General features: G+C 39.1%; 1 protein-coding gene across 1 annotated transcript; it reads left to right on the forward strand.

Moving 5' to 3' along the window:
• The first annotated feature begins 14,546 nt into the window (after nt 1–14,546).
• ednrba (endothelin receptor Ba) lies at nt 14,547–22,067 on the forward strand. Its single transcript, XM_004079006.5, has 8 exons — nt 14,547–14,775; nt 15,715–16,181; nt 16,994–17,106; nt 17,263–17,467; nt 17,978–18,127; nt 18,352–18,485; nt 18,612–18,720; nt 19,734–22,067. The coding sequence occupies exons 2-8, from the start codon at nt 15,768–15,770 to the stop codon at nt 19,866–19,868; spliced, it is 1,260 nt and encodes a 419-aa protein (XP_004079054.1). The 5' UTR covers nt 14,547–14,775; nt 15,715–15,767; the 3' UTR covers nt 19,869–22,067.
• Nucleotides 22,068–22,286: the final 219 nt, after the last annotated feature.

Raw genomic sequence — 22,286 nt, forward strand, 5'->3', positions numbered from 1 at the left:
TCCTTGCTGTGAGTTTTCTTCCGGGTTTCAGCATCTGGGTCTGCTACGTCTACGACGCCATGACACTGGTTTTTTTATGATTTCCTTTCAACAGTGGTATACTCCGTGGTCGTCTCCCATGAAGTCCACTCTGGCTCAAACAACGACGAATGGTGCAATCTGACACTGATGTACCTTGATCTAGGAGTTCACCTTTAATGTCTTTGGAGGTTGTTCTAGGCTCTTTGGATACAGTTCCAACTATCTGTCTCCTCAATTTGTCATCAATTTTCCTCCTCCGGCCACTTCCAGGGAGGTTGGCTACTGTCCCGTGGGTCTTCTGAACTATACTCTTCTAAATAATATGTGCCACTGTCGTCACAGGAACTTCAAGCTGCTTAGAGATGGTTTTATAGCCTTTATCTTTACCATGTTTGTCTGTAATTCTGTTTCTAATGTCCTGGGACAATTTCCTCCTTCACTGTCTGTTGTCCATGTTCAGTGTGGTCCACACCTATTCACCAAACAGCAACATGACTATTTTTCTCCCTTTAAATAGTCAGACTGACTGATTATGGGTTTGAAAACAGATGTGATGTCAATTAAAGGACATACCTGATTTCATGATGACCTCCTGGACAATTAGTTCTCAGTCTTTTATGGAGGTACCATCATTTTTGTCCAGCCCTGTTTCATTAGTTTGTTTTTTTTAAACAATTCTGTTAATCAACAATTTAAAAGTAATGGCAGATTTTGATTATTAAATTTTCAACAAATTTTAATTTATCGTTACTTTTGAAAGTTTCAAGTCATTTCAGTGAGCATTGTGGACTTTCTTTCTTTAACTGAGGGGTACCAACAATTTTGTCCACCACTGTATATGAATGAGTTTGTAAAAAATGCAAAGTCATCAAACATGCGTTGAAAGTTTAACCAGGTTGAACCTTGACCTATAACAGACTCCGATTTGGTAGTGATGTATGGATAGCATGCTTTTGAATTTGTGGAGGTTCCAACCATTTGAAAATTGATCATGTGGGAGAAATGAACAACTTTGGTTTATGCTTGGCTGGAATTCTATTACATCAAGTCTTATATCGAAATAGAGCTGTGAAAGAAAAAGCCTGGAGGAAGATTTGTGAAATGTGCACTGCTTTGACATTTCATACCAAACCTGGTCTGTTTGCATCTGTTAGCTGCCTGGCGCTAGTCATGGTGGATGTCCAGCAGTGTTTGGACATGTGGAAAGTCCTACCAGTGACTGTTCCTACAATAAACTCACTGGAAATCATAACCTGCAAACTGTCTGGAGCAACCTTCATAATCCTCACTACAGTTTATGGCTTCCCCCCTTGACTCAACTCTCAATCCCCCCCACTAATGCTGCTGAAAGTCTTCTACACACCCATGGATAATGAGGATCTTTCTCTCACTACAGACTTTTCCTCACACATTGAGAGCTTCAGAGTTCACCAGTTTATAGACTTTACCACTCGTACTAAAGGGCTTGTCTTGCATTGAATCTGATGTTCTTAACCCCTATGATCTTCACTATAGTCAACATTTTTTTCCTTTCATTTTTACTGTCACACTTCAACTCTCCAAAATCATGATTTTAACTTGATTCTCCTCCTGTATGTAGTGTTCCAGCTCTGGACCTCTAATGAACTGTTTCCATCTACAATAACAGTCTGACTTGTGTTCTAAACTGTCATTCATGTAAAAATTCCGTCTGTAACCTGTTCCCACTTATCCGACTGATTCACTTCAGAACTTCTGCCATAAAAACTAACTGTCACCATACTTGGTAACTATTTAAAATGTGACTAAACAGGTAAAACAAAAATGAACGTAAAAGTGACATACTGCAACATGTCAGACAAAAAAATGACTTCTAGTCATTTTTAGTCTGTTCAAAGGAAGGTCACGTCAAGACTGTTTTCAGTTTCAAACAAGAAACTTCAGATTCTGTCCCCCTAGATTCATCTGGCGTCTGCAAATCCCAGCAGCCATTTTTCAATGACAAAATTGATGTTATTCACAAGAACCTCATCTCTTTCCCTGTACCTCACCCATTCTCAGAGTTCCCCTTATCTTGTCAGCCTGTCCAATTCTAACATTCCTCCTGTCTCACATCTTCAATCTCATCCATGAACCAAAGCTCTCTGGAGGGGAATTGACAAGAGGAGGGCTCCCTCTCCCAATAATTCTCCCTGCTTCCTCTCATCATGACCATAATTCACTCTTCACTCATACATGAAATTGTTCCCACTCTCCTTGAAACAAAAGCTGGTTCTGATCTAAATTGAATTTATACATCTCCACTCTATTAGCAATAATTTTCAAATTTCATTTAAGAAGTTACTACCCAACTCAGTTCCCACCTAAAACATGATGACTTCTATGAACCTTTCCCATCTGACCTGCCATCTTCCTAAAACTGCTCTTCTAGAAGAAAATCAATTACCTTTTTTATGGTAGCTGGCTAGTCTATTCTCCATTCTCATCTTTCTTGTGTTGAGTCCTGTGTTCTCAGTCTCCTCATCCCCAGATTCCCTTCCATCAGCCGGTTTTTACACAGATAAATTGGTGTAACCATTGTGCTATCCTAGGCACTTTAACATTGGGAGTTGGGTCATCTAGACCCACTAGACAGTGCACTGAACCTTTTTTCTTCAATGATTTGTGATCTTCACTGGTGTCCATGGATTACATGAAATCTTTCCACCTTTATCCAATTTTGTCATGGTAGGGAGAACACGTCAATGCAAGGGTGGGGTCATCTAAGGTAGCACAAGGTTTAAATGTTAAATGTTAAAACACTCAGTTCATCCAACTCCCCTCTTTCAGATCCAAACCTTCCTCGGTTAGTTCTGGTGTGGCCCAGGACTCTGCCCCCCCCCACTATCGACAACTCTTATTTTTCTCCCTACTCCCTCTAAAGAGTCTAAGTGTTGACCAAGACTGCTTTCTAACATCCCACGCTTGCATCAATAATATCAATAATAATGTCATCTCTGCCTCTCTGTGATTCCCCAACACTCCCCTCATTCTAGTCGAATGCTATGTTATCTTTCAAATTTACTTACTTCCTCACTAAATTCAATGCACCATAACACCATTGTGCCCAAGAAACTCCCCTGGCCTCTAGTCAAATGCAGAACAGATTTCAAGCTTCTTTCATGTGTGCTTAATACTATCCACCAGCCATGATACTTCCTTATTCATTTCTCAGGTTCCTCTCTTTCTCTTGGGTCTTCATCCTTCATCCATCTCATGGAGGTCATCTCACCACCATGGCAGAGCCTTTAGCTACTCTGCTCCCTCACTCTGAAAATGCTCTTCCTCTCCACATCCATCAACTAAAAGTCATTCAACTAAATTAATTTGTTTGTTTTCCTGCTGCTCCTTCAATTACCTGAAGATAATTTATATAATAAATATGTTTATTATGATTGTTGTTTTCATACTGGGGTTGTAATTTAACCGTACAGAAAGAAGGCGCTGGTTCTGGTTGGGTTCTCCTTGTGCATGTGTGAGTTTTTTCTTGGCACTTTCTCCCATGCTCCAAAGGTTTACTTGTTGGATCAATTGTTAGCTGGAAAAATGATCCCTTAGGAATGAATGTGAGTGTGTCTGCCAAGTAATGGACTGGGGACCTATTCGGGGTGTACCCGCCTTTACCCTGCAGTCGCTGGGATAAGCTCCAGCAAACCACGTGATCCTGCACAGCACAAGGCAAGAATAGAAAATAGATGGAATGAATATTTCAACATCCATAAAGCTTGAGAGTGCCATGGTTAAAAGTTAACTTTGTCCTTGAACTTCACTAATCTATGATTTCTTGATCATCTCTGTTCTTTGAAACAAGGAAATGGTGTTCTCTCTCTCTCTCTCTCTCTCTCTCTCGCTCTCTCTATGCTTGTAAGTTTATCATCTCAAACAGATCTGTCTGTTCACAAAACAGAAATATCTTAATAAACTTCTGAGAATTCCCCACTCAATTACTGGTACATAAGTGGTCACATTTGATACAGGTGTGTTGTCATGTTTTTGATGTTTTGTGTCATGTTTTGTGTCATGAGTTGCAAGCTCTTTCAGGTTGACAGAAAGATAAAATTGTTATTAAAATAAACTCAAATCCAACCAAAAACCAAAGAGCTGAGACTAAACTTGACCTAAATTGTACACAACCTGTAAAAATTAAAAGTAATGTGCAATGATCGTTTAATAAAGAAGACATTAAACAAGACACAAACAAATGATGGTTGGCAACTAAATATTGAAAGAAAAGCACAAAATCTAACAAAAAATGAGTAAAATCAAAGAAATTTTTTAAAACAGAAGCCAAAGATTCCCAAAGTTGTGTATATTCAGAGACCAAAGCCCAATTTTCAGGTCAGTAAAAATGTTGCCTGTTTGAAAATGTATCCCCCTCCATCAAACCTCTCCAGCTCCAAAGTTACCTTAATTTGGCATCTACCTGAGGGCCAAGTTGATGGTTTTGGTCATGGTGCCTCTGGCAGTCTCTCCTCCCCCTCCCGTCTCTACTCTGCTCTCTGATTGGACCAGCTGTGGACACTCACCTCATCTATTACCAGCCTTCATAAGGAGATCAAGTTCCAGTATTCATCGCCAGTTCGTTGCTCCTCATGGTGCTTAGTCTGGTCGCCAAGTTAGTCTTTATACTTAGCTCGTTTTGTTGCTTCGCTCTCAGGTCCATTACCCCGAGTGTCCACCTGGAAATCTCCTCTCTACGAGCTGCCCGATCTGACTTACTCCACGCCTTGACTCCTGCCATTCTTACTCCAGCTACGCCACGACTCCTGCCACGTATTACTCCATCCATGAAAGACTCCCGCTTTGTTTCGTATCCTGCCACAGGATACGAAACTCCAGCAACAGCAAGACTGCTGTCATTGATGACCATCTTTCCTATTTCGGACTCTGAAGACTCTATTACTTTTCCGCTCTGGAAAAATAAATCTTTTTGTCAATCTACTACGCCAGAGTTTTCTTCCGGGTTCCAGCATCTGGGTTTGCCACATCATCCATATCATGACATTTTTTGTGTTAAAGTATGGACTAAATTCTTGCGTCAAGGGGTTATAGGTTTTTATACTGTTTCAGTGTGTATTCAGCACAAACCTTCGTAGAATACAACATTATTGGTGCAAAAGCATATTTTTTTCCGAGTTTTAGTTTGTGAAAGACCGCCTCTTTAAAGACATACTGAATGTATTAACTTATTTAAATTGAATCGGTTAGTTCAACAGAGGCCCAAGTCAACAATTATTCAATTTAGAGATATTATATGTTCTATGGTCTTCGAGGGAAAAGCTATCTGATTATGTGCAAAAAAGTCCCAAGTCCGTTGTAATGTCTTGGCTATGTTTGACATTTAAAATGCATTCAGTGCAAATTCCTGGACTTGGGCCTCTCTTGCATGGGTTTTGCTTTATCCCATAAATGGCAGCACTAGTTTTCCAATATGGCAGCGCCCCTGTTTAATTCAAGAAGGGCCCAAGTCCAGATAATTTAGTTTGCTAGTCCTCTGAAATTATAAAAGTGAGGTGCTTCATATTATAGCATTTATAAGCTATGAACTGGTGCTAAATCTGGGTAAAGTATTAATCATTTGGTGTAGCCTCCCTTTAAGCAATGCAATTAAAATCATTTCCTGGAAAAACAAACCTCTTGGACTTGGGCCCCTTTTTGAACTAACCAATTCAATTTGTTCTGCCCCCCCATGTCAAATAGACAAGCCCTTTTCCATGTTTTTTTTAAAGGAAGAATTTTCAGACATATTTGTTCAACAAACCATCTAGCGTGACAGTTTAGGTAAATCTGTGTTTTTCAGTGGAAAATCAAGAAATATGTTTCTGCAAACAAAAGTGAGGATTGACTGTAGCAAATGTGTGGGAAACTGGAGGATAAATGCTTCTACTGTATGTATGGTCCAAGCTGCGTATGGGAAAACCGTCATGCATTAGGTTTTTCTGCATGGAGAAAAAACACTGTCATCTTTGCATTTATCAGGATACTTTTCTTTGAAAGTTTTTACTGAGGAGCAGGAGACGGGAAAGAAATTGTTAATAGTAACAGTCACATCCTCTCACTTTATAGTATGTCCTCGGAGAAGACTGGACAGTTTAGAAATCAAGTAGACTTTGTATTTAATTCATTTACAATTCATCAGTTCTGTTTGGCCTTTTTTTATTTTATTATTATTAGTTTTTTTTTAAAGAAGTCGTTTTGGGTGATGCCCTGTTAATGCCAGGCTGGTCAACTATTCAGAGGCGGGACCCTCTGCTGTCCCTGTGCCAAGAATCACTGACTGTTTGCCAGAATTTTATGCCTATCAGTTTTGGTTTTCAGGTGAAAGGACCTTTAGTAGCCCTTCAAGTTTATTCACTTGCAACTACATAATATTAGCAATGCGTAAAAAAATAAATAACAAAATAAGTGAAACCAGCTTCTTGCTGTGGAGCTCAGTACAGTATACAGTAACAGCAAAGTAATAGTATATTTATCAAAGTTAATATTTTCCTGCACTGACAATCATAAACATACACTCACATTTAACAGTTTCTTAACAGACTTTGCATGACCAAAGTGTTTCTTTTCAGAAATAAAAAAAAAAGACTTCAACATGTCAAAAATATGAAAAGCATGTGACTGTATGTCCAAGGGAGAAAACCAAGGAGCAGGAAGAACGACCCAAATCCAATAGTTCACTCAAAGGAGCTTTAATGCCAGAGAACCATAACACCAGAACATAGAACGAAGACGCTCCGACACAGAAACAAGAACAGACACTGCATAAATAGACAAACCAGTCAACATAATACAGAACACCTGAGACCAGCGGGAGAGCTCAGGAAGGGAAGGGCCTCCAGGAGATCACACCAGGAGCAAAGTCACGGGCTACATGACATAAGTAGTAGCAGTTTGACTCCATTTCCAAACTAATGTGTGGCATTTTCTGACACTTTTGGTGATATCAGTCTGGTTTTTTTTCACATGTTGCAATCAAGGTATGGAATTACAGGTAGGCTACTGTGAATAAGCTAACATGGCTAACATGGCTAACATGTAGCGTGTTACAAACAAGTTACTATGAATGTAGGTAGAATCTGACTGACTATTTTATCTGTAACTCTTTTGTTTGGCCTAATGTGCATTATGGTTTGATTATATATGAGTTTAAAAATTCCATTTATTGAAGGTGCCCCTTCTAACGGGGTCCGCCCTATAATGCGGAAACTGTGGTATATTAAAGCTGACCAGTTATTAGAGCGCATTAATTTCTTTATTGTCTTCCTTTGTATCCTTATGCTTTTTGTTTGTTTCTGTTACTAGCCAAGATACTGGATACATACTAACAGTTCTGCTACAGCCAGATATGGTAGTAGATAATACACACTGTCTCTATCCAGTAGAATACAGTAAAAAAAATAAATAAATAAATAAAATGTTATGAAGTGAGCATCCACAGTCAAACGAGAAGTTTGCCACAAGTTCTCCTCTTTATTCATTTACTTTTCCCTTTCATCACATTGAAAAAGAACAACAGAAGATATTGTCCCAACAGAACGTGGTTTCATACATGTTCTGTGTTCTTCTGTTCAAACCGCACAGTCTTGTTTCTTGGAAAAATCTGTCATTTTTCTCCCCACGTCTTCTGTAAGTCATGCATCAGACACCGAGTCAGTAGACAAACACATAAGTGTTTTCTGCTCATGTCAAGTGGGGGGCATCAAAGAAAAGAAACAAAGAAAAAAAGATGGCTCCGGGGTGACTGAAACACGTGCCCACACACATCATGCAGAGACGACAGTCCATCACCACAGACACACACTGCATCCTGGGTGCCGGGGTCGCCTGCGGGGCGCAGTTTTCAACTGTCTCATGTTGAAATGAAGAGTGTCACAAGGTCACAGTCTCTTCATTTATTTTCTCCTAACAGAGGTGGAAGTCAACCCTCAGAGCGCAGAGAGTAAAACACAGAGCAGTTCATGGGAAAAAAACTGCAGGAGGAACAGGATGACAAAATATGTGATAGCTAAAAGAAAACAGGACAACAGAAGCCATGAGAGAAACAACACAAAAGAGTTTTAGAGGAAACATCCACTTCTATTTTTTTTTGTTGCGTTGTTCAAATGTGTGTGCTGTTCTTTAAACTTTATACACCGAAGCTGTCGCTCACACCTAAAAACACACACAGACGCCATCAAATCAGCTGATTCGGACGCGGAAGAGCAGTTTTTCATGTCGGCTTTGTGCCGATATGCAACACATTATGAACGTAAGGTGTTGCATGATAGCGCAAAGCTGATTCCGCTGATTGCAGCGGTAATATTATGTTGGAGTTGTAATGGGCTGTATGCTAGCGTGTAAACAGACAGACGATGGGAGATGGGGACAGGCTTACCAACAGTTCTGCCCACAACTCAGAGGCAAGTTTTTGTCTGCATAAAAAGACAGGTTCTTCATTTTGGCTAAAAATGACATGATGATGAATAAAAAACCCTTGGGAATACTTTTCAATAGATCAAAAGATGATTGGAGTGAGACTTTGAAGAGTTAATCACTAGATAGGAAACTGTTGTCACTAACTAAAGCAAAATTGTTTCACAATCCCAAATTGGTCATTGTTTTCCTGATAACAAGGAGTGAAAATGCAGTAGGCCAAGTCCAAAAGGCCTCCTTACACACTTCTTCACTAAACTGATAAAGCCTCCGCATTAAAAACAGTCATTTCTATCAGCTATTGATGAAAATGTACAGAGGTTAATTCTACATTAATGTTACTTCAAAAAGGTTTTGTTGCAAAATTTATAGGTCATTAAATGAAAATCTCTGCAGTTTGGGTAATACATGAAGTATAGGAACAAGGAGTATACAGGAGTAATCCAATGAGTTTTTGGGGCCAACTTCTCCAGTCTTTAATTTCTGAATCTTGTATGACCTCTTTCTGTTGAAAATGTAAAAAAAAAAAAAAAAAAAAAACATTCCTGCACCAAACTGACTGCTCTCTGTACAGAATAATTTCGACTCTGAAAGATTTCCTCACCACAAATGCTTCACTGCTTGAGCCAAGCAATGCTCCAGACAGATTTTGGAGGTCTAGCATGCTTGATACTCTGGAGGAGCCAGACAGGCAAGCGCTGATGAGTCAGGGGTTGAGCTACAGCCAATGAGAGCGTAACAAAAACAGGCTGAGGGGACTCCAGAGGGGGAAACCTAGAGGAAAAACACAACATATACCAAACACTGTAGAAAGCCTAGTGTCTGTTTAATCGGACTCACCCAGCAAAAACTAGCTGAACCTTAGCGAGAACGCCAATACCTCTTTCATGTTTCCAGCATGCACTGTGAAAACAGAGAGGGAGGGAAAGAGGACATGCGAGAAACTTCCTGTTCTTTCCACAGGCAAAAGAGCAAAACAGTTTTACTCCCCAGGAGCTCATTGTCAGAAGTCAGAGCTCTGTCTGCGAAGCATTGTTTGTGCCGCTCTGCCTGTATTAACAAGCGTTATATCCTGACCTGATCTTCTGATTTCCTGACCCTGTTTTGTCTCTGACTCCATTTGCCTACCGCCTTACCCGAATCTCGCCTGGATCCTGACTACTCCTGTTTCTTCTCTGATGCTTCCATTCTCGTTATTGACCCCTGTTTGCCGGACCCTGATTTCCCTTTTTTGACTTTTAGCTGAGCTAATAAACTTGCTGCAATTGGAATCAGCCGTCTGCATGTTCTGTGACACTCATTGTCATGGTGGCCTCTGTCAGTGCTCCTCCCCTCCCCTCTCTCTGTGCAGCTGAAGATTGGAACCAGCTGTGGACACTCTGCTCATCACCTCTATGCCTTCATAAGGATATCCAGCCCAGCATTCATCGCCAGTCCGTTGCCTACCTCGGTTTCCTAATCCACGAGTGTCCACCTGGGAGATCTTCAGCTCGCTCCGCTCCGGTCTCGCCTCAAGTCACGCCACGTTCCTCGCTCGCCACGGGTCCCAAGACATCAGGCAGTGCGCAGTGATCCTCACGCGCACGTCTCGCTCCGCTCCAGCCAGGCCACGCTCTCAGCTTAGCTCTCAAGACGCTACGAGCTGCTGCTACGTCGACACCCCTCCAGAGCTCCAAGCTAGCAAGAAGTAACAAACAACCTGGACTGTTTATTTCCTGCTTGGAAATTAAAGACTCTTTGTTTATCGCTACTTGCCTGAATTTCCTTCCGGGGTTTTCAGCGTCTGGGTCTGCCTCGTCCAATTCGTCATGACACTCATTCTATTATGATATTTAAAAATAAATAAAGAATTCGTCAACATAACACTTACATGGTTGCCATAGCTGCTGATTATTAACCACACAGATAAATGGTGGAGGACATAAAGAGAAAAATATCTCCTTCTCTTCCTATTAGAGCTGCAAGCACAACCTATTATGGTTGTCTACTAATTTATCATTCATGTATTAACCCATAAGAACCAAAACCAATTTTTTTCTAAATTTATGTGAATTTTATCATAAACCGAGTGGACCACAGAATCCATTTCTGATAATTTTCTGTTACACTGATGTCACTATGGGTTCTTATACAGTTCAGACCAAAAGTTTGGACACACCTTTTCATTCAAATGAATGGGAAGGTGTGTCCAAACTTTTGGTCTGTACTGTAGATTAAATAGTCATGATTACCGGTACTAGATTTTTTTTTTAATACAAAACAAAGGCAAATATAACATGTACCATTTTTTTAGGATTATAAATTGCTCTGTAGCTCGCAAATGCCAAAAAATCTACAATAAAGAAGAAAAAACTACATATATACGGTTCTTCTTCTGCGTTGCTGTCAATAGCAAATACTGACACACACAAAGACAGTGCCCTCTTTTGGTTGCTAGTGGGAATCTAACGAAAACATGAAGCTATTTATTTTCTAAAAAAAATTATATGAGTCGCAACCCTGATCAAACTGTGCAAAAAAACACTACTTATACTGCGAATTATATTATTGTTCGTTTCTATCTTACTTTGTCATGACACAATAAGCTTTGCATTGCCTCAAAAAACACTATGTTCAATGTGGGTAACTGCTTTATTTTTTGCTTTAGTCAAAAGTGTTTTAGTGTTAAGTTTTTTTTTCTAACTTTGCTAACTTTCTAGCTTTGTGTGGTTTAATGATGTTTCTGTGTTCATTTAAACAGCACCAGCTGTAAGACCTTAGCTGAAGGCCTCTCTCTGATCTACACATATACATGCTTGTTTTATAGTCCTTGTAAAAGGGCAGTTAATTACTCTCTTCAACCCACAACTCAATTGATGAGGCTTCAGGCGTACCCCAGTCGGCCCTCCCTGGTTCCGAAAGACAAAGCCTCAGTCACAAAAAGACAAATGCACATAAACCAGTCACTCAGCTGTAAATCAATACGTCCTGCTTCCAACAGAGCATCCTCAGTAGGATCATGGTGTGTTTGAGTGAGTTGCCCTCATATTGACACCGATGGTATAAAATCTAGGCTTGTTCACAACAATTCAACACTTTGTGAACATTTTATGACTCTGGAGAAACAAGCTTTGGAAACGTTTTGAGAACAGAAGGAGAAACTCCACATCAACACGGACAAGGAAAGGGTCGAAATTAATTGTAAAAAGTGACGTTTTTCCTTTTGGATGGCAAAGTCCCTCTTTTTTTTGGTTAAAAATGTAAGGTTAATTGATTTAAAATAGTAAACATGGTGTTGAATTTTAAAACCCTTCAGATAAAATACAACAAATGAAGTGTACTGTACCACAAAAAATACATTCAAAAGTACTAAAATACCTGTTTTCTCAAACCACTTTTCTCTGTTTGTCTAAAAGTTGAATCACACCCTTTTATCTCACTACTTTTGTTTTTTCATTTTCTTTTAAATTTAGTTTTAGGTGTTTATTTTTGCATGAGCTGAAGCCATAGCTCTTCACCTCACTGATACTTGCTTCTTTCAAAAAACAAATTTGTGATTGCCTTTTCAAAACAAGTGTTTCAGACATGAAACATGATAAAAGAAGCAAAGTCCACATGCCAACACAGATGTGCAGAAATCAGGCCAAATGGATCAAACTTGTAATAAACTGGAAAGGTCATCAATAGATCTACTAAAGAGGTGGTTGATATTTTACCTAACTATTTTAACTTCTTAAGACCCATGATTTTGTTCAACAAACCTGTTTTATTTCTCTTTGTCAGAGCCCCAGTGAAGCAGAATTGAGTACTGTGGCAACATAGCCCAAAATGTGATGTCCACACATGTGGACGCCAGGTTCTAAGTGGTTAAACTAAGTTTAACGACGTTAACTAACGTTAAACGATGGATAAATTGGTTTAAAAAAGATGAAGGAATCTGTCCAAAAGCACAAAAAATTGTGGACGTGCATGCAGAGACCAAGGAAGCTAACAAACGTAAGCTGCAGGCGTGGAGATCAATTCAGACCAGGTATAAACAGGTAATGATTAGCAAAGACAAAAAAGAAATCAGACCAACTGACTCTGTTTTTTAATTTTGTTTAATTAGTTGATCAAATTGAAATGTATTACATTTTATGTACCCATTTTCCTGTTAACCCTTGTGCTATAGATGACCCCACCCTTACATTGACGTGTTCTCCCTACCATGACAAAGGTGGATAAAGGTGGAAAGATTTCATGTAATCCATCGACACCAGTGAGGTTTACAAATCATTGAAGACAAAAGTTTCAGAGCACTGTCTACTGGGTCTAGATGACCCAACTCCCAATGTGAAAGTGCCTAGGATAGCACAAGGGTTACGCAACTATTAATATTGTGCCCAAAGTATCTAAGGACTAATATTTGGGGTCATTATCCTGCTGCAGGATTAAGTCCCAGACACACACCCACAGAACTTCAGAACATTTTCCTGTTTGCACTCCAACCCTAAAATCAGCAGACCATTATGCTTCCTCCCCCATGTATGACATTTGATGTAATGCAACTGTAATTCTATTATTCAAATTATAAAATGTAAAAAACCTTACTTAATTGCAATCTTTTGGCCATTCACCACTTGCCTTAATAAATGCAAACTGCATCACCTTTATAAAATAAATCTTAAAAAGTGAGCTGTTCTGAAGCTTGTGACCAACCAGGCCCTTTTAAAAAGGATTTTGTTTTTCTAAGGAGATACAGAATAATGACAGTTAGGAGTGAATCTAGCTGAGGACTTCAATGACCAGCAATCCAGAAAACAAATTGATGCAGAATTTTACCTGTGTTGCGAACAGCACCTGGTCAACATCTGAAATATTCCACTCTTTTATCTGCTTCACATTATAAAAAACGATCAAGTTCATCAATTTTACTGCCTCTGTTGGCATTTCATCTCAGATCAAATACTTTAGCAAGCAGGGAGTTGGGTTTTTGAATACCTTTAAAAACAAATCATACCTTTCTCCTTTACTCGTGAGCTTATAACAGATGCACAATAAAAAAAAAATACAATATTGGTTGAAAGAAACACATCTGGCTTTTACAGTCATCTGGCCTGTGAGCCTCAGGGAGAGGATCAAAACCAGGCCAGAGGAGGGAGAATCTATAGGGAAGAGCAGAAATGTCATCCATCCTTTATTCTAACTGCTTTCTCTGCATCAGGAGCGGGGACACTCAGGCCTCTTTGTCTCCTGCAACTTCCTCCAGCTCCTCCATAAGGAATCCCCAGCTGTCTCTGCTCTGGAGGAGGATAGGGTGTCTAAAGTGGACTTTTTCCTAAAAGAAGCATCAAACCAACTTTAAATTTGTAACGTTTATCACGAGAAAACTCTTCTAACTCAGCCTGAAGCATGAATGGGAGTAGATGGACAGATAAAAAAGCATAATAAAATTACTTACAAATAATCAAATCTTTAGACTTACTCATTTGCAATATGTCTAAAGGTGGGTTGAAAATAACCCTGTTCAGTTAGCAACATAAAAATTAGATCTGTCTTATGTGCGAGCAGCCACATTTGTCCTTTTATTTGCCCTTTTTGCAATGAAAAAACGGTTTTGTTTTGAAAGAAAATTGACAAATCTCTTTATCAGAAGTGTGATGCTGAGGATTAACCTAAAAATGGAAGTTAAAGCAAATCGTGTGGAAATATTTTGAAATGGACTCATCAGATCACTTATAATCATCCTCAGTATAATCCTGACCATGATAATAATCATTTCAAATATCAAAAAGAATATACAGACCACTTACTGTCATTTATTACATATATAAAATAAAAGGTTAAAACACAATTGTTAAAGTTGGAAAACATTAGAAGTCATGGTTTTAGATTACCGGTATTATTTTTGCTGTAAATTTTTCATTGCAGCAAAATAATTTTGGCACTACAAGCTGAAAGCGAACAATGTGCTTCTTTGTGAGCAGATGTGTAACTTTGAGCTGTCTGTCTAAAAATTAGGACACTTTGGTAACACTGAATACCTTGTGATGATCCGGCCTCTCTTCTCCTGTCTTTCTCCAACCCCTCCTCTACATAAAAAGAGGTGGGGTCGGAGGGGCCGGGATCAACTCTCCAGACTCTTGAGACTGTTCTCTCAGCCTCAGGAGTCAGAAGAAGACGACCAGAACAAGCCACATCTGTCCCTGCTCACTGAGAGGACTGCCCGCTCTGGAGATGACTGTACTGGCACCGATGTGGCTGCCATCCTGTGATTCAGGAATCTAAGGGGCCTGAAAGCTACTGAGGAACTTTGAAATTATTGGGTCTAACCATCACACAATTCCTGCATTCCTTTGGGGAAAGGTAAGAAAAACATTGAATTTTTCGAACATTTTAATTAAACTGTGTTTTTATCTTCAATTGATTTCTTGTTGAGCCCTTTGGTTGCTCCTGTTTTCTGTAAGTGCTATATAAAAACTCATTGATTGGTTAATTAATTACAACAAAAAAGATACTTCTTACTTTTGGTTAACAGTATAGGTTACTGCACTGAAAAAACAGACAATTAATCCCAGTGATGGACTCTCGATAAAGGCTAATTTTGCAGAAAACTTTGGAGGGGTGGCAGCAGAGTCGAAAGTCGTCACATATAAAAGGATACAAAAATGTAAATTATTTATAAACATATATTAAATACATATATTAAATATTAGTATAGCTGTTCTTTTAGCTGTGGTGCTATTAAAAATATTGCTTTTGTTGTGTTTGTAATCCTTAAAGAAGCTTGTATTGATGATTTCTTAATCTTTGTCAATAATGATAATGATATTGACTCAAAAATTGGGGGGCAAAGTTTTTTTCTGGAGGGGCAGTTGGCCCCCTTGCCCTCCTCCATGGGTCCGTCCCTGATAAACTTCAGTTTACAATTTGATTCTGTTGTTTTTCTTCTTTCATGGGTTTATTTATGTATAAAAAGTTCAAATTCTATACCTAAGTAAATGATAATGGTGGAGAAGTACTAGAATGAATAAAACAAAAAGTTTACCTCTTTTTTTACTACCAGTATAATTACAGAAGGGATTTCTCAAGGCCCTTTGTTAACATCTAAATAAAAAAAGAAGTTTATGTTCTATTGTAACACTAAAAACAAAAGATAGAGATTTACCTTAAACTGAAAGAGCTACTCATTTAGCTGTTAACTGCACCAGAACGTTCTACCTTATACAGAAAAAACCCCAGTTTCCTCATAATTAGCAATCACATCGACTAATGAACAGATTTATTTTGCAATGTCTGTTTCAGGAGCAACAAAGAGGATCAGCAGTGTTGGATTAAGCCAAAAATCAAAGATAAGAATGAAGACTCATCTCCTGTGCTTGGAGTTACTTCTTTTGGTGACTCATTTATTTGTGGTCAGTGGACAACTGGAGCCAAAGAAGAAAAACGTCCAGTCCGTTCTGGCTGTCACCCAGAGACTTGGGCTGGTGGAGAGGGACGTTCAGGGCCCGGTGAGGCCTAACATGTCATTGCCCCGCCGCAGCCAACCTCCCATGTGCACTGGACCCACCGAAATCCGGGATACCTTCAAGTACATCAATACAGTGGTGTCCTGCCTAGTTTTTATCATCGGGATCATTGGAAATTCCACCCTATTAAGGATCATTTACAAGAATAAATGCATGCGGAATGGGCCCAACATACTGATAGGAAGCTTAGCACTTGGAGACCTGCTGCATATAATCATCGGTATCCCCATCAATGTGTACAAGGTAAATCAATGTGGATTTTAAGTTTAACCAGTTTATTCCTTGTACGTTTGTGGGGTTGTTTTTTACCTTCCTATTGCAATTTCAATTTTAAATTAGGCATAAACAGATCTTAAGATTCTGAATTTAAACTATTTCCTGGTTGGATGTGATGTCTTGTCAGGTGGTCCCCAATGGATTATGAAAATAAACAAACACATTCCTAACACTCTTCACATAATCAAGTGTGCAGACACACGGTGGTGAAAGCGGAGCTCCAACCTCTGAAATGTTATTACTCCACTGGTTTCTGAGCTCCTTTATCCCCTCATGTCTCCTGGCATGTTGGGTTCATTTTGTGTGTGACCGGCAAACACAGACGATCTGTATATTTAAATATGAGGTGAGTGCGCTAAAAACAGCAGGTTGTGGTTACATATCAGAGAGCACATGCGGTTCATGGCCTAGTTATGCCGAGATTTCGAGTCGCATATGATTCCAATTGATTTTCCACTTGCATTCCAGCTGCCCGCCAAGGAAGACAGAAAAGAAATCCCCTCATGTTGTCCATTTTCAGTAGTACTTAGCTGTGCTTAAAGGGGACTATACCTGACTTCGTCATAAAGTCTAGAGGTCAAACACATGGGCCTCCCAGGGGAAGGCCACAGTGTTAACATTGCAGCTCTAGATGTTCTAGATCAGATCAGTTTCATGCATATTTGGTCTAAACTGGAAGCTTGTGATTTAGAAACTGTGGAAAATGAAAGCTTGCTATGCTCTGTTCAATCAATGGTTTAACAAAGTGAATGGCCCTCTCTGTTTCGGTTTGTCCCCAGCTCCTGGCAGAAGATTGGCCGTTTGGAGTGAATCTGTGCAAACTAGTGCCGTTTGTCCAGAAGGCTTCAGTGGGGATTACTGTGTTGAGTCTGTGTGCTTTAAGTATCGACAGGTATGCAGCTCAAGGTCCTTTATGACCTACCAGTCTCTACTTTCAGATGCAAGTGGTCATAAACTACAGTAGATATCCCACAATAATTTATTTTAAATTCTGTATTTTTACTCACACATTTAGTCAAACGCTGTTTTTTTTTTTTTACTCGTCCAGGTATCGGGCTGTGGCATCTTGGAATCGAATCAAAGGGATTGGAGTCCCAAAATGGATGGCTATTGAAATAGCACTTATTTGGATACTATCCATCATCCTGGCAGTGCCTGAAGCAATAGCCTTTGACATGATCACCATGTACTACAAAGGAGAACACTTGAGAATCTGTTTGCTGCATCCTATGCAGAAAACAGAATTTATGATGGTAAGCACAAATTAACAGACTGTCATTTGTTTTGAAAAAAAAAGCTGTGGATATTGACACAGTTGTGCACACTTAAATTATGAATAAAAGCCAAACGCACAGGGAAATGTACCTGCTGTGTGAAAAGCACACTTCACACAAAAGCTCCCTCAGCTGAGCTATCACCACTTCATGAACTGATTGGAGTTCGATTCAATTCACAGAAGGTAAAACACAGACGTTTAAAACCTTCTGCCTAAGCAGCAAAGAATCCTACAGACACACAGTGTGTGTGTGTGTTCTGAAGATCCATCAATTAAAAAAAGATCTCATCTCTCAATCCGCTGAGGTCTTGATAAATCAATACAAGTTTGTCAGGAAGAACTTGAAACCCACCCTTGAGCACTCCCACTTCATTCCACATTAGACTAAGACCACACTCCAGTAAATCTGCAGCCTTGCATGCTGCAGCTGCAGTTCTCCAGCACAGATGTTTGAGCATAATTCAATTTATCTATTCTCCCTGTACAGTTTTATAAATCAGCAAAGGACTGGTGGCTGTTTGGTGCATATTTCTGCTTGCCGTTGGCCTGCACTGCCATTTTCTACACCCTGATGACCTGTGAGATGCTAAGGAAGAAGAATGGTGTCCAGATTGCGCTCAGTGACCACCTCAAACAGGTTAAAGCAGCTTATTTGACACTGATTGTTGTATTGATCTTTTTTTGATTGAGTTCCAGCAGAAAGTTAGAAAAACCAAATAAGATGAAATTGTAAAAAAAAACAAACTTGGAGAAGGATATAAAATTTCCTAAAAGGCATATTTTCTTAGATTTATAACTCCTTAGAGGCTTAGATCGCAAAGCCATCCTTTCAACATCAAACTGAGATTTATGTGTATTCAGCGGAGGGAGGTGGCTAAGACAGTGTTTTGCCTGGTTCTGGTCTTCGCTCTGTGCTGGCTTCCCCTTCACCTGAGTCGAATTCTGAAGATCACCATTTATAATGAAGAAGATCCAAATCGCTGCGAGTTGCTCAGGTATGTAAGAAAAAGCATTGTCTTATCACACTCAAAGGGGAAAGAAAACAAGGCAACAATGAACATTTTCCACAACAAATAAGACTTAACCCAAAAAAGAACAAGATGTGTCTGTATTCTATTCAGTTTCTTTTTGGTGTTGGACTACATCGGCATCAACATGGCATCCATCAACTCCTGCATCAACCCTATCGCCCTTTACATGGTCAGCAAACGCTTCAAGACCTGTTTTAGGGTAAGAAACTCTGCAGGGGCAACCTGTAAGCCCTACTTTCTTTCCTAGCAGAAGATCAAAGGATTCCATAGTTCATTTTATTCTTTATTTTTTCTCCTGTCATTCAGTTCCATTAAAGCAAAAAGGAGCTAAGCAGTGGCTACATTTACATGCATACAAAAAAAGTCAGTGTTAGGTCATACGTGTTGGATAGAACAATTTATTTGGAATATTGACTGTTAATGCCTGATTTGCAGAAAGGACTTAGTTGAGAATAGAGGACACCCTTTTTTCTAGTCGTTTTTCTGTCTATCAGTTGCCTGATTTTATTAGTCAATTTTCCCCAGTTTGTACTCTGAGATCTTTAAACTTTAATTAAAACTAGACAGGAATGGAAAGCTATAATATGGTTCCACTTGCCTGACAACTTGGCTGTATCGACTATAAATATGATGGAGGTATCATGCAAAATCATGCACAAACATGATGCACAGACAAAATGATTTCCCCATATGGACCTTCCTTTAATTATTCTTTTAGAAAACATGTTTATGAAAAACAAAAGTGACATGATTTAACCTGCAAGTTGCATCATGGAGCTCGTTGGCAGCCCTTCATGTCAAATAAAGGTTTACAGTTTTTCTGTTTGCACCTTAGTATATACATTAAATTTAGCTAATTGTTTAACTATTATGGGAGCCACAAAATACAACAACATGGATGATGAGCAGTATTAATATGGCACAATCGTTTATTTTTAATAAACTAGCTTTTTTAAATTATCACAAAAAATGTATTCACCTTCTGCAAAAAAGACACTAGGATTTAAGATAAAGCTATTGGCTTGCACACAAGTATAGTCAGCGATAGAAAAATGTTTTTGCTGCTTATTGATTTTTATTTTAAAAATATGATATAATCCAGAACATGATCTTTATTTAAAGTATTGTGTATGTTAACAAAGTCCATATTTCTTCTTCTTTTCTTGCTGTCTGCGCTTCCTTAATTCTCGACCATGTCTTGTCCTTTTCCAGTCGTGTCTGTGCTGCTGGTGCCTTCCTCCAGAGATGTTAATGGATGAAAAGCAGTCGTGTATGAAGCTTAAAGTATCAGAGCAAGCCTCCGACCAGAGCAACTCCCGCATGACCAACAAGTCCACCACAGCCTGAGGAGGTACCAAAAACTGAGGAGAAAAACTGGATGTATGACCGAAAAGGCATGAAACCCGATTCTGTGGCATCGCACGAACCATTGGGATGTCCTTTCTGGATATTAGTTCCCTCCGAAAAGTTGATTTGAAAGCCTCTCATTATGCTATGTTTTAGGGCAAGTTTGGGCAAAAACAACCTCACATGAACAACTCATGACATGTTTCACAACGCCAACACTCACTGAACAAAATTATAGCTAAATGCAACGCCTTCATTCTAGCTAGGAATGACAGCAGCAAGCAGATGCTGCTCGTCAAATTCACGTTTTCATAAGAAACTTTGTTTTAATAAAATATATTAACCACGGTAATTAAAGTAGAACCTGAACACTGCTGAGAAATGTCTTAGAGAGGATGGGTTGTAATCTACAACCCCACATTTGGCATCCAGTCATCATCACAAACAGTTTACGTCAATCGTCAATGGCGGACAGATGGGTACTTTCTCACTGGGTTGCTTTACCTGAACCACTGCTGGTTTTGAAGATGGTCTGCTGATGGTTTGGTGAGTATCACGGCTCATCTGAACTCAGATACAGAACAAACAAGCAAACCTTGGTCTGCCGTAAAACTGAGCACTGTGGTGTGAATTTAGACAGAGAAACTGACAATCAAAGATGGTGTAAACCAAAGAGACTAAATATACAAGTATTCTGCATTTTGAATTAAAATAAAATAACTAAAAGTACAATCCCATGGAAGCAAGGATCATTAAAGGTTGATAAATGACTTGTCTTTCAGCCTGATAGCAAAGGGGTAAAGATTTTGCAAATATGACAGAAGACTAGCAAGACTGGCTAGTTTTGCTCTTCAGGCTCCTTTCAATGCTCCATTCAGACAATACATCCATTGAACAAGCTGCTGTTGCTACTGCTTGATGTTTTCTAGAGGTTTGGACCTCCCTATTGTGATAAGATGACAGTACCAACGGTTTTGGAATCCTCCCCTTATTTAAAACCAAGTCTAAATTCAAGTCAAGATTTTCTGAGATTGGAGCTGCTGTTATTTTAACCCTTGAACTGCCCAATCAAGACAAAATTGGTTAAAAAATGTCTGCTTCTTCTTGCCTTGGGGGATGAATACATGCAAGCACTATTACAAATGTGTTTTCTAAATGTGCTCTAATGTTTGGTTGACCAGGCAGTTAAAGGGTTGAGTTGATCGTAAACTTTGTCTTAGTACTCAAGAGTTAGTGACTCCTTGCAGTGTTTTAAGATTTTCTCCAAATTTCTGACTTAAGCTGAAGAAAAATGTTTTAATCAGCTTTGATGGTATCAATCTGATCTTCTTGACCTGATGGCTCAGTCTCAACTTTGGGTAATTTATGCATAAAAGCTCTCAAGCAAACCAACAACAAAATAAATAAAAAGAGGGAAATGATATAGTGGACTAAAAGAGACTAAATAAAACAACAGTGGATCTGAATCTGTGATACATGAGATTCACTTATAACTCAGTGTAATGCTTTTTGCTGTTCATCTGACGCCACTAGTCTTAAGACTGTTGATGTATAAAACCTTTTTAAAATGTTGACTTTGCTATTTTATGAATACACAGAAACAAAAGCCCTGATTCATTTAAACCACTGTGACATTCGCAAAAACTGAAAAACAAACTTGTAAAAATGACACTAAACATCAAAAGTGGGTGGCGACAAAGGTCAGAATTGTTGTGTAAAGACGAGGTTAGGGGTCAATAAGCAAAAGATAGATCGTCAAATTCGACAATGAATGCTAGCAGGGGCCAATGATTTTTTCCTTTAACCTTTTTTGTGGTGTGGAGAATGTTAAAGCGTGACGCTGTGTGGCAAGTTGCCAGTACTGACTGGAGCCTCTCCAAACGGTTCTCTTGTTCGGTTATTGTATATGAACTGTTTGTTATGCATTTTGAGCAATTGTACATACTGCTTTTACGTACAGCTACAAATATGCTCAAAATCCTGTTTTTTTTTATGTTTGTTTGTTTTTTATTCCTGAACTACTGATGTTTAATTTTTTTGTTAAACTGTGCATTTATAGGCCTGCTCCTTAGGCTTTAACTGATGATTAACTCTGTTCCCTCCTTTTTATCTTAACCTGACTCAATACCTTGGTTGGTAGGCAATGTTGTAGGTTTTTAATCAAGAAAATGAATAAAACCATAAACAGCAACTAAAGAAGTTGAGTGTTTTTACAGCTGAAAATGAATCATACATCTCTATTTTTATTGTCTGAATGGTAAAGTGCTTTTGTGTGTTTGTGTGAAGTGTGTGTGTTTTCTGTTTGCGGGAGTCAGCTTGACATAAGTGTGACAGCAGGCGGCATCATGTGATTGCAAATCCTAACACAGAATGTTACTGTGAGCTCTTTATCTTTCGCCATAGCTGCCAACACACGCA

The sequence above is a fragment of the Oryzias latipes genome, chromosome 17 (genome assembly GCF_053564925.1).
Source record: "Oryzias latipes strain Hd-rR chromosome 17, Olatipes_Hd-rR_3.1".
Taxonomy (NCBI): domain Eukaryota; kingdom Metazoa; phylum Chordata; class Actinopteri; order Beloniformes; family Adrianichthyidae; genus Oryzias; species Oryzias latipes.

Excerpts from the sequence above, each read along its gene's own strand:
- ednrba (XM_004079006.5), top strand. The coding sequence starts at position 15,768 with ATGAAGACTCATCTCCTGTGCTTGGAGTTACTTCTTTTGGTGACTCAT. Across the intron at positions 17,468-17,977 it reads AGAAAACAGAATTTATGATG|TTTTATAAATCAGCAAAGGA; the intron begins GTAAGCACAAAT and ends CTCCCTGTACAG. Across the intron at positions 18,128-18,351 it reads TCAGTGACCACCTCAAACAG|CGGAGGGAGGTGGCTAAGAC; the intron begins GTTAAAGCAGCT and ends ATGTGTATTCAG.